The 12,729-nt window shown below is 38.1% G+C and overlaps 2 protein-coding genes across 3 annotated transcripts in view; one reads left to right on the forward strand and one right to left on the reverse strand.

Moving 5' to 3' along the window:
- Positions 1-6,870, forward strand: LOC110982533 (multiple coagulation factor deficiency protein 2 homolog). Its single transcript, XM_022241012.2, has 5 exons — positions 1-173; positions 1,615-1,770; positions 3,249-3,338; positions 3,499-3,638; positions 4,322-6,870. Exons 2-5 carry the CDS (start codon positions 1,616-1,618, stop codon positions 4,447-4,449), a joined length of 513 nt encoding a protein of 170 aa, XP_022096704.1. The 5' UTR covers positions 1-173; position 1,615; the 3' UTR covers positions 4,450-6,870.
- riox1 (ribosomal oxygenase 1) overlaps positions 4,693-12,729 on the reverse strand; it is a 19,441-nt gene continuing 11,404 nt past the window's right edge. For both annotated transcript variants that reach the window (XM_022241001.2, XM_087141741.1), the window contains 7 exons: positions 12,389-12,483; positions 11,239-11,427; positions 10,277-10,418; positions 9,745-9,862; positions 8,808-8,907; positions 8,205-8,294; positions 4,693-6,145 (listed from right to left, as the gene is read on the reverse strand). In XM_022241001.2, coding sequence (XP_022096693.2) covers positions 6,074-6,145; positions 8,205-8,294; positions 8,808-8,907; positions 9,745-9,862; positions 10,277-10,418; positions 11,239-11,427; positions 12,389-12,483 — 806 coding nt within the window. In that variant the 3' untranslated portion in view covers positions 4,693-6,073. The remainder of the gene's footprint in view (positions 6,146-8,204; positions 8,295-8,807; positions 8,908-9,744; positions 9,863-10,276; positions 10,419-11,238; positions 11,428-12,388; positions 12,484-12,729) is intronic.

The following is a 12,729-nucleotide window of genomic DNA, read 5'->3' on the forward strand; positions in this document are numbered from 1 at the left end:
TTGATGGATGCAAGGAGATTGCACACAGTGGAGGGACAGCGCACTGCTGTTACTGACACAGTGGTTGCCATATGCTACCCTCCTCCTGCAAGTGCCTCCATTACGCATCTTCATCGTTTGTGAACACATCTTTGTTATTTTCTCACGAATACAGTCCGGCATCAAGCGATTAGGTGAGTGCAATCTTAAATAATTATGACACTGAATTTAAACCTAGTAAATGTATTTATAGAGGTATGTCATCAGCTGATAAACAATTGAGTGGATGTAGGCCTACATTAATTCTTTGTTCAATCGATTTATTTCGGTCATAATTTATTCAACGTTATGAGTGTTTAATGTTGCCAGACATTTTGTCGTTCGATGCACGTGTTTTTCGCAATATATATTTGTAAAAATTACATTCCTCTAGCTAATGTCGCTCATAATTCCTTTTTCTGTATACTTGGGTATTTTATTCATTACTATGCGTGTTCTTCTCGTGCATATTAATCTCCAGGTATTCATCTCCATTTTTTCAAATTTTGTAAGTATTAATGATTTGGTCGTATAATACAACTTTCATGATTTCGTTCTGACCCTAAATGGTAATTATTGAAATACTCTTTGAAACGTAGTTACGTTTTGTTGATTTTATGCATTTCTTTGTTCGGCTATTATACAGGCTTTTAAATTGTTACCGTCATGTTACACCACTTGATAATCACATTGTATGTGACATCTGATACCACTGTAGCTATAATTTATTAACTGCAAACAAACCTCCACGCTTGCAAGCTGCCTTCTCCCATTGTGCTGTTGAGTAGTGTTCGTAGCTGATCATACTCCGTGATGTAGAGAATCGCTGATTCACCGATATTTCATCACTAACCATGCACCATATGCTAAGTTTTTTTAATAAAACATACACAAATTTGGACAAGTTTCATGATCGCATGATTTAGAGTGTGTGAAGTGTGAGGTCTCAATATGAATTCACTAATATTACTCGACACACTGCAGAGACTCGGCTCGAATCCCACGGGAAATAACTCAAAATGACTCATTCACTGCAATTAAATATGATTCGACTCGAGTCCTTCCTCGAGTCGAAGGCTCCAAGTCTCAAAAACTGCTGGAACTTGCGGTATAAAATCACTAAAGTGTGCGTAGTCTGGGTCATCGTGGAGTTATTGTCGAGTTACAGAGTACTGTGACCAGTCACAGCACCGACTGAAAGTAAAGCTAATTACAATTCACAAGTTTCCTATCCTATTCCTACCCTATCGCTATCAGACGGGGACATATCCTGCATTTCAGTTCAAATTTATGTGCAGACTGGGTAACAGAAACGGGGTTTTCCCACAAATTCTGCTATGAGTGATGTACATGACTTGTGAAAACATTTTCAATTTCCTGTATCCCTTTTCGTTCGAGAGGTTTGTGGCACCTAAACATAATCTAAATCTTTTCCGAATGCAAGGTAAGTTTTCGGTTAATTTTTCTTTGTATTTTCTCTTTCGTTTGCTTTCAAGAAGGGGGGGGGGTGGTCAGTTGGGCTTTGGTGCGTTTTCTCTTCGTCCTCTGACCCGCATTCAGGACCTATGGTAAATACTCTGTTATATTTCTGTACAGCATGAGGCCCATTGGCATTCAGTACATGTTCTGTGGCCGTGACTTCGTTCTTCTTGTGGCTTTCACGTTGCTCCTAACGTCCGCTATAACTACCTCCTCGCAAGCTCAAGAAAAGAAATCCAAATTCCACGATCCAGAAATGGTCCGAAATAAAGAGTAAGTACCCTGTCTCCTTACTAATGGAGAAGAGAATAAGGTTTAGATCTCAAGGAACAGTTTTGAAATATGTTGATAGAAAAAAATGTTGAAATTTGCTTCATCAAAAAACAGTAATAATCTTAGGGAATTGAAAGATTTACCGACAAATATTAATTATTCAATGGCTTACCCTATGAAAAGAGACGCGATGGATTCTGCCCCTATTGTAAAAAATAATTCCCAGTACAAAAGTAAAGTCCAGAAGTTCAAGGCTGCATGCGTGCCAACCCGAGTGCATTGACCACGTCAGTGGAAAACTATGTTTTTGACTGCATGACCTGTTAAATATAAAACGGGCACGGCAATGAAAGTCCGATTTTCACAAACTTGCAAGATTTCAAATGGCCTTAAGAATCTACTAAAACAACGCATGAAGGCTCAGCGTCTTGTCTTGGGTGGAATCCGGCTCTTTCAGGGCTAACAATAATTATGATTAACACCCATTTTACTTTCCCCTCAAAGACAATGCTACAGTTTGTAATGAACTTGTAGCTATGCATCCAGCGAGCGCTCTGACAATTTACATAGAACTGCCGCCAAAATGGCCAGGTGGAACGGTGATGAAGGCAGGGTGTTTCGAAATAAAAACTTTTTGTTGACCGTGCAGGGAAAGGGGTTGATTTGCGGTTGGCTGTGTGGATTTGGAATGACCATTTTACTCAAATGAAGCGCTTTACCCGACTGGCATGTAAGTTATTAAAGTACGCGTCCGATATCCCAGTGTGATGCATGAGTCCAGCATCCAGCTTTCCGAACTTTACCACGGTGGAGTAATTTTAGGAGTTTGGTTGTATCCCCCTCCCGCTACGTATTTCACAACACTGCCCACTACTATTCTCAATCATTACTTTCGAGTTTGGTGCAACTGTAAGAAAAAAAAGCAAAAGAAATCACTCTTAATATGTTTCTGTAGCAAAATGGAACTTCGGAGTGAATGATTTGGCAAAGCCAGATGCAAAGACGAAGAAAAAATGGAGAAACGGTTTAGCTTTTGTGTGTTTACATTTGACCTTGAATTCCGTAACAATAAAATATTGTAACATTTTGGGCTTCCAGTAACTAAAAGATGATGTTTTCCCACATATGGCTTAAGGTAAATATTGCATTTGGCTTTTGTTGCAAAGAAATAAAAAGTAACACATCTGAATGATTAGGCCTATAACCCTCTAAAAATGGTGTAAAAAATGTTAAGGTCATGAAAATCCCGAAAAATAACACACCTGCGTGCGGCATAAAAAACAAAATAACAAACAAACCCCAACCCTCAAACAGAATACAAAACAAAACACATAAAACAAAAACCTACACACCAACAAACAAATAAAAGCACAACATCCGTCCGTGTATTTATATCTATATCTAGATTTGCTTTGTATTTTTAGGTCTACTTCTTGCTAATTTCGCCATTTTTTTCATCATCTTCAATTATCCAACAGGCATGTCCAAGAGCACCTTGAAGAGCTGACAGGAGGGCAAAAAAGAGAGGAGGATATGACTGATGAGGAACTGGAATTCCATTATTTTAAGTACGATGATTAACGAAAAAATTCTTGCAATGAAATATAACAAAAATAACAAAATGAAACTTATTAAAATTAAAATAACCAGAACTCCATTGACCCACATGACAAATACAATTGTACATGAAATGTGATCTTTAGTCTCTCTTTTACTTCCCCGATTAAGATTACATGATTTCGACAACAACACAAAATTAGACGGGCTGGAGATCCTTGCTGCAATCAATCACGTGATGGGTGATGATAAGCCCAGTCTAAATATGACTCCTGAACAAGCAAGAGAGATCAGACTTCTAGAACACATGGGTAATGGACTTAAGTTTAATAACTGTGCGCATAACTAGGGTCAAACAGGGGTACACTGTTCACTCTTTTGAATTTTGGAGTTTAATGCTTCCAGATGACCTGTCAAATATCTTTGCACCAGGATTTGGCAACTTTCTCTTCAAATCTCAGTGGTCATCTAGATTATTGCTACCTCATTTCATCCTTGGAAACTAAGGGTGGGATGTTCACATGTTTAAACAAAAAAGTTCCAAATTCATTTACAGATTTTCCCAAATAATTCAAATCAAACCGCCCCTTTTAGAACTTTGACATTTCGACCGACACATCTGGCGTTCATTTTTGTTGTAAACAATTCTTGTAAAATGTAATCTGCATATCAAAGGAATACCATGAATTCATTGCCGGAACTTTGTGTCAACTATTTACATTGGATGAAATATATAATTCTGCATAAGGAAAACACCGTGAAAGGCGGCGGCAGTCTCTGTAAAGTGTTGAAACGGTTAAACGTTATGGGAAAGTTTTCTAAACATTTTTCAAATGAAATGTAAATTCCGACCTTTACTGGAAACAGGGTTTGAGTGGCTATGGTCAAATTCAGCATCATTCAAAGTGGCAAGCTACAATCGCATGTAAACAATCATGCCAGTGACAAGGATCAATAGTGAGTTTGCCAAATTTTTCTGATTTCTGTTTGACAGAAATGATTGACCAAGTGCTAGCAGAAGATGATTTCAACAATGACGGTTACCTGACCTACTTAGAGTTTGTCTTGGCCAGAAGGAGATCAGAGAAAGAAGCCGAGAAGTACAAGCAAACCAAGGAATAAATTTTGTCTTTTCCATTATTTTTTGTTGATTGAAGTTTATTACGCATACATCTGATTCTTATTTTCTGATAGCAATTTTTCACTTTGTGAACCATTAAAACCATTAAAATTTGTCCTGTGCTGAGAAGTGAAGCTGCTTTTTCCTTACGAGAAGTAATATGCAGTAGCAAGATACTACAGGTCAAATGTTGACAGGACATACCTAAAGAATACAGAAAGAACTGAAACTGTAAAGTGCCTGCCTTAAATCTAACAGAGCTGGGGGTAGGGGAATCCCCTTCCCCATCAGAACTCTGATGTTCCAAGCCTGCTTTATTTTACACTTGGTATGCATGTAAAGACACTCCTTATCAGTACAGATGTAAAATTTCAACTCAATGGGACATACGTTTGTTACAGTCATTTGAAGTTGAAGGCACTGGCATGCCAGCCCACTTGCATCCAGCATGACAGTGGAAAGTATACATTTTTGGCTGACCCTTCTTGAAAATATGGACTGTGTGTGTAAGAACAGCAAGTTCGATTTTCACAGCTGTGGCGTCAAAATAACTGAACAAACTCTTCAAAGCTCAGCTTGTGAAAAAAAAACACTGCTGCAAAATCAGAAACAATGTTTAGGGGGCAGATTCTGTCCTCCCCAAGCTCTTTTAAGGTTACATTTTAAGTGCTGTCACAGCAACCATACTTAGTTTTCGGGAAACATGAGACATCATAATTGCTGAAGATTTTAAAATTTCATCAAAAGAATGCATTGCTTTTTTAGCCATTCAGAGGAATGGGCATATGTATAATTGTATCTTTGTGTAATTTGTGTCTTGGAATCTCCTCTCATTTTCTCATCAAATACAACAACTTTCTCAGTTTCCTCGTCAAGCGCATAATTTTCCCCCCTTTTGTCCTTCTGGATTTGTGTCATCCAGAAAATAAAGAAAAGAGCAAAAACAATTTATCTCACACAACTGACATGTTGTCTTTTGCCAAAACCTTTTAAAAAGGTGAAAATTAAAACTACAAAGCCCACAATGTTTCCTCATAATTTACATGCTGACTTAACAAAAGCACCAAAAATGCAACAAATGAAGGAAGAATGAATGACAAAATGAACGAGTGAAAATTTTGCTTTTGGCAAGGTCAATGTTCATTTCATTCTTTGGCTGAAACTGAATAACACAGCATGTGACTAATAAACATTGTCAATAATTGAAATGCTAATGTTATCGTTTTTATATTTGACACCAGCAAGAGGATGATAGGGCCAAGCATAACTACTAGGGTCAAGCATAACTAAAAGCAAGCTAAAAGCGGTCAGTGGTGTCACACACTTCTAATTTAAACAGATCAGTCATGCATCATTGTATCAATTATACCACATGAAAGGAGACCTTATGCACTTTTAAATGAAGTAGACACTTGTGGAAAAATTTTCTTAGTAACTGAGTAATTCTCTTTTATCACACTGAACTGTTAAAAGTATGCTTATGAAATCCATTCAATTGTAAAGAGAGAAAATTCCACAGGTGATGACAGTTAAATTCTTTAAAAGAGAATTGTGACTTCGATTTTCCTTGACACCATGTAAAATGAGTTAAGATTTATAGCTAGAACTTGCTGTCTGTGTGCGTATTCATGCAGGCTGTAGTGGCTTCTTGCTGACTACTATTCCTCTTTCATACAGAACCTGGGCCAGTTCCACTTGCTGAAACCAACAACATGAGATATTGAGATTTAAGTCTTATGTTAAAAGCCTCACTTCATTTGTGGAAATCTGTTCTCTTTTATGTTGCTGTTATTGGTGAATTTTCCGTTGCCTTCCAGAAACATTATATTGAACTGCTTCGTGTTTATTGTTATGAAATGTGTCGTTTGTCCTTTTGATTTGGTTATGTAAATGTAACATACTGCATCTCAAAACAAAATTGTGCTGGGCACGTTCCAGCATGAAAAAAAATGCCAATAAAACACAACACTATTTTATGGTATTCTGTGAGCTATGCTTGTAACATTGGAATAGCAGAAAACATTTCAAAAGACCATTCATGAATCTCATGTCAAACTAATCCAACTCAAATCCTATATTTACACAGTGTGTTACTGTGGCCGTGTCCAGTGTTATATGTGACCGGCTCTACAAAAATGACTATTATAGGGCATTTTTTTTCAAAATGAGTCACATACACATTAAATTGGTTACATTATATGCTTTAATTTTGTGTAGGTTTCAACCCTGTGTCATTTTGCAATCTGGAGATATACTGATTTTTGCATAATCATTTCATACACATCAACAGAATTGCTTTCAGATATAAAGCCCTTTAAACACAGGAAATGGAAAAAGAAATCAGCCATAGCAACAGTTAGGTTTCTTGTATGACTTGTGGAAGTACTGGTATAATAAAAGCCAATAAACCAAGAAGTAAAAAACCACAATGTCCACATAAAAAGCCCTTAGTATGAAATCGCACAGTGTCCCTTGATGCCCTTTTTTGCAGAGCAGGTCACATATATGCCATTTAGGGGATGACCAATGCCACAGAAATGGGTAAATGTTTCAGTGCTAGAGTTTTGCCCTTCAACCATGCTATAAAGCACTACATGCACAATCAGTCTCAGACAGGATTTGAAGCTCACAATATTGACCTTATTAGTATAGAGGTGTTACTGTCAGCTGGCTGGTGTGAATGTAATATAGCAACAGTTACAGCTGGGACACTGCGAAAGTATTGCAGCAGCAGATTTCATGAAATTTGGCATAACTTTGCACCATGCTTTGGGTCACGTCACAAATTTGTGGCGTATCTGTGCCATGTACTTTAATACGGTCAAATTCATGAAAATTTGCTTCGCTTCACACTGTTTTGATTAATTTAAACATCAAATGAATGAAATGAAATGTGGGATAATTTGGAGTGCAACTTATGCAATAAAATGTGGTGTAAATCAAGTTACTTCTGTGAAATGTTGGAAGGGTTACACTGCTTCCTGTCGGTAAAATGGCAGTTAAATAAATGGGCCCTACCGGGAACCATTGTAACACACCATCAAGTGACCGAAGTCAGCAATTAAATGTTAGGCAAGCATTTTGAATATGATCGAAACAAGCAAGACATTTATCAAAGATTTCTTTGAGTCAAGTAACAAATGCTAATGTCCATCTGTGCATTTATTTCCTGTTTTGGTGTTGATTTTGAGCTGAAATCTCCCGACTTTGTAGTAATAATCATGCAAGGGTTTCTGTACCACATTCGCCAGTATTGCATACACATGCTCGGCAGCTGGTCTACGTGGCTGCCTGCATGTGATGTACATGCAGTGTAGGCTACCAATGAACGATACTCGCAGTCAGTCTACATGGCCGCCTGCATGTGATGTACATGCAATGTTGGCTACCCACGAATGTACAGGCCACTCTATGTGTTGGCTGTTGTTCCACTGTGAGTGCAATTTTCCTCAACTTTGAGTTATTATCATCAGTTCTGAATATGCTTCTTTTTAAAAAGTTTTCAATGTTTGGCAAAGGGGTATTGAAAGTAAAGGAGCCAAGGAGGATGTTCGGTATTCCTGAATGTTCGGAATAGCGGTGTTCGTTACAGCGGCGTTCCACAGTATACACAAACATATTTTAATGTATAAATAATGTTAAAAAGGCCTGAGCCTGGCCCTTAATTTGTATTATCAGTTTTGTAGAACCTACTCTCGTAATTCACATACAAATACTTACCCAGTTTCTACATAATGAGAAAATGGGCAAGACCTACCTTATCTTGCCACTCATCAACTAATGGAAGACTGCTGACATCTGTGAAGGCAGGATAGGTGTGCAGCAGGTACTCAACAGCTGAGGCTGCCTGAAAACGGAGAAAAATTTCAGCCATTACAGCTGGACAAATGCAAATGATTACAGAGCTAGTTTGACGGTTTGGCTTACATGACCTTTTGCTTTAGCCTGTCCAAACTTGGCTGTGAGGGCCTAGTTGGCATATTCAGGTATTTCAAAAAGAGGGATGGAAAAGGCCTTTCTTGTCTTGGAATCTTTTGAACAAGTGCTTAGGATGAAAAAAATTAAAATTAAAAAATAGAAAAAGATTAAAAGAGAACAAAAAACAAAACAAAAACAAAGAAAACAAAAAAAATTCAAAATGGACTGACAGTTCACCTTCATATTGGTGAATAAATACATTATTAAATCATTCAGGTGACTGGGGGAAATGTCTAGCATTTCTGAAAATGGAAGTTTATTATTATATTTACACGATTACCAACTCAAAGTATAGTCCTCTCTTGACCAGTGTGAACTTGTTTGTTTCCCAGAAGTGCAAGTCTGTATTCAAGGGGAAACGCCATGATCCTGATAAACTTACCTCAGCAGGTATTTCAACAAACTGTGGTTGTTTGCTGTGGTACACTCGTGAGTTCTCCAATGTGTGGTACACTCGGACTTGGTCATCTTCAGCAATAAGTCTGCATTCAAGTTGAAAGATAAAACGTTAACAGAATACCATGCATGTTTGAACAGAAAAATAAAAGTATTCATTTCTGGTTGAATGAATACCTTAAAGACCATGTGCTCCATTTTGCTCATGTAACATGTTAACATAGGCAAATTCTCTCATATTGCAAAATCATTTTAGGGATTCTGAACCACCGTATAAAGGTAATTCAATAAGATTGGGGGGAGGGGCTGGCCTAGTGCATGGAGTACATGTATGTGGCCTTGTGGTAAGGATCTGTGGTTCCAATCATTAGGGTCAGGGATTGGAATCCCACCAGGTAGTTACATGTTGAGAACTTGTTGGGTAGCTGTAGGGGAAGACGTGGTTATTACATGTATATTTAGCCATTTGCACCTGATATGGCAGCATTGGGCTAGTATACTCCCCAGGGAGCTAAGATCGTCTAAGGAATGTTCAGATGTTGTCAGCCCAGACGGCCCACATGAGCAGGGTTAATGATAACATATTGACACCTTTTAATGACACTGATAGATACCTCATTAATGCTGACATTATTACCAAAACAGTTGAACAGTAATTTTGTAAGTCATTGATTGGGTAAAGGATAACATAGCCAACATCAGGGCAGTCAACAATTACTTCGAGGTATCTTGTGAATATATTTCATATAATTTCAAAAATGCATGAACAAAATTAAATCAAAACCCAATACAATGCTGATCAAAATTAAAGGGGGCCATAGGAAATGTCTGATAAAACATTGCTGGATTCATCTACATCTGTTGCAATTTTTTTTTTCTGCTCTGCGGGGTTAGTGTTAATGTGACTTTGAAACAAGTCTTACCTGACAACTCCTCGACGTACAATTCGGATCTGCGTATCTTCACGTATTTCCACTTCGTTAGATACCTTCCCATTCTTGCATACTGGTCCACTCCCAAATATGCTGCACACATGCTCGTCTAGTTCAGCGGTGATAGAAAATCAGAAATGAAACAGATGAAATGAGGATGACTTTTAAAAGAGCAACAGCAAATTTTGACAGCATAATTTTTTTATGTGAAGATGATTAGGATTTCTGTCGTCATTTTGTCAAAGCTGTTCATAAAGATGTTTGGCAAATATTAAAGACCTGGAGAACATAATCTTGGGCGCTCCAAACAAATTCTTATGATGTAATAATTTGCATCTGGCCACTTGCCACAGGTGTACGGTTAAATGGTTTTATAAAACTTTATGAAGAAATACTCTTTCAGAATATAATGCTGGCCCACCAAAAACTGGATATCTGAGAAAATTGAGCAGATTTGCAAGTTCTAATAGCTATAAAGTGATTTATTTCTTGTTTTGAAAGTCCTGCAAACTCATTTTCAAACCTTGTGAAAGTTTTGGAGGCAAACTGTCATGAATGACTCCTCTAGCCATCTGGTCAGCTGCATCGTCAATGACAGCATATTGGGCGAGCTTGATCATCATCTCACTGACCTTACTGAGGAAAGTTATTCTCCGAGGGTCAGTCTGGTGACGAAAAACAACGAGAAAGATTAATGATGCATTCTGCAGTGAGAAACTTATGTTAGGTCAAAAGCTGATAACATCACACGATGTACTGGGAGGCACTGAGGAAGTACTGAGGAAAACACTAGTATGCCAACCTGTGCCATGAAGAAATGCAAAGAAACGGAAACTGCCTCAAAGGATCCGAGTTCCTGAGATTAATATTGACATAATCTCTTCAAATAATAAATGCTCCAAAAGGGGCTTTACTGTATAAAGAACTGTATAAAGAAGGAAATTACTGTGTAGTTGCATTGGATATTTCCTGGTGAATATGGTCAGGACTTTTTTTCACAAAAGGCAGGTTGAACGTTAGTGCCATAAGCCTCATTTAACAGTATGACAGACATCCTTCTGACTATGCCTTCAACAACAGTCTCCCATCCAAAATTAGAACTACATGAGATTCTGATAAGTTAATCAGCATCCACCTTGTGGACACTGCACTGAATGTCTTAACACCAAGGTTGCCCTTTTTATTTTCAAATAGTCAACTTCATCAGTTTAAGTGCAGTTTCATATTTGTATCGGAACAAGAACTGAAGCTTCAACAATACAAGATTGGAGAATATCTTTACTATACCTTGGCACGGCTTTTCATTTCGTCTTTCAAAGCTTTTTCTCTTGAACAGACGAAGAAAAAGTCCAAGAAATCCAAGTCAATTTAACCTTTCCCAGATCTTTCCCATCAGGTTCATTTTTAACTCAGAATGTGAGTCTGTGAAATCTGCCTAATTTTTACAGAGCAAGTCCCAGTTTTAAGGAGCAAGTGATCAATTACCGACTCTGAGTTAGCAATACCGGTGTACTGCATGTAACCCCTTGGAAGGGACTGACGCAGCTCAGCCTCAGCACTCATTGCAGTCTGCAGAGTCTGGGGTAGTAATTTCTCCAGCAGATCCCCCCATGTGTTGCACTGACAGGTTGACAATGTTATGTGCAGGGAATGACTGTCTTCTGGTGTGGATGCCTGAGAAAATTACACGAGTGAATGAAAAAACACCATATACTAACACCATTGGGCTTGCACCAAGTTTGTTGCAGAATGTCTATACATTCAAACCATGCAAAACTTAGCACAAATTGTGTGGTAAAAGGGAGCTGTGACATCAACATCTTGCTTCAGAGCTGGGCATATCCCAACTAAAATGCACAAACAAACTTATCATGTTCTTAGGACAACCCAGTGTCTACATTCATATCAAGTTTCAGTGAGATTTGTCACTGCGCAGATGCTTCCCTTTCCCACTCAGCTGCTCAGCTGCGAGACAGTTCCCCAATCCAGACCTTTTCAGGGTAAATGCAACAAGGTGCATGCAAATAAACAAATCTAGCTGATGGATGCTATTTATTTGTAAAGACACGGCAGTTGGGTCAATTCTGGGACAGTTTTTTTATTCAGACAAACAAGGTGCAACTCCATGGCTGACTTGAAACTGTTTCCCTGATGCTATTTTTACTCTCCACAGGTCTGCACTTAGACAACTGTTAGGCAAAGCATTTGGCTGTGTTTCTACCCAAAACACGTGACAGATTTGAGTTAGTGACAACTATGAGTGGAACTAACTGTCACCATTTTAAAAGAGGTCAGAAACTGACACCAACTACCCTAAAAATTCTGTTAAAATCTACATATACGCAGTTGGAGTATGTCTGAAAAACTGATTTCTCCCGAAGTATACAGATCAATCATTGTTGTATTTATCACACTTTTTTGACCTGGAAAAAGTGACACTTTTGGTGGAAACAAGTTCAGATGATAAGAAATGTCAATTGATCACCATAATAAATGCATTTCAATACAATTGATCAAATATAAAAGACAGGATAAACCAAGTCTGTTTCTTTTGGTTTGCGAAATCTGCACCAATGTAATCTAAATAAGCTTAACATTATTTAGAAGAAATGCTTGAATTGGCTCATTGCTTCACCTGATGTATTGTTCCTCTCGGGAAATAAAGCAGATCACCAGGCTCTAGGACTGTGTCAAAAATTGGCTCACCAATCTCCTCTTGAGTAAAGTTGGCTTGTAGGAGGGAATTACAAAGATCATTACAACTTCAGACATGAAACCCAGGTTTAACAAGACAGGAAGCAGTGAAATTGTACCATGAAATCCAGCTTTGCTATTCTGGCAATATTCTGGCAATAGCAGTTGCCATTAAAATCCCCCCAAATAGACGAACTCTCCTCCAGCAGGCCTGGGTTGGAAAATGAAGTAGTTTCAATAAACACTTACTACCCAACCAACAAGAAGTTCACATACATGTAC

This window comes from Acanthaster planci, linkage group LG01, assembly GCF_054643075.1.
Source record: "Acanthaster planci isolate LZ-2023a linkage group LG01, COTS_SCS, whole genome shotgun sequence".
NCBI lineage: Eukaryota > Metazoa > Echinodermata > Asteroidea > Valvatida > Acanthasteridae > Acanthaster > Acanthaster planci.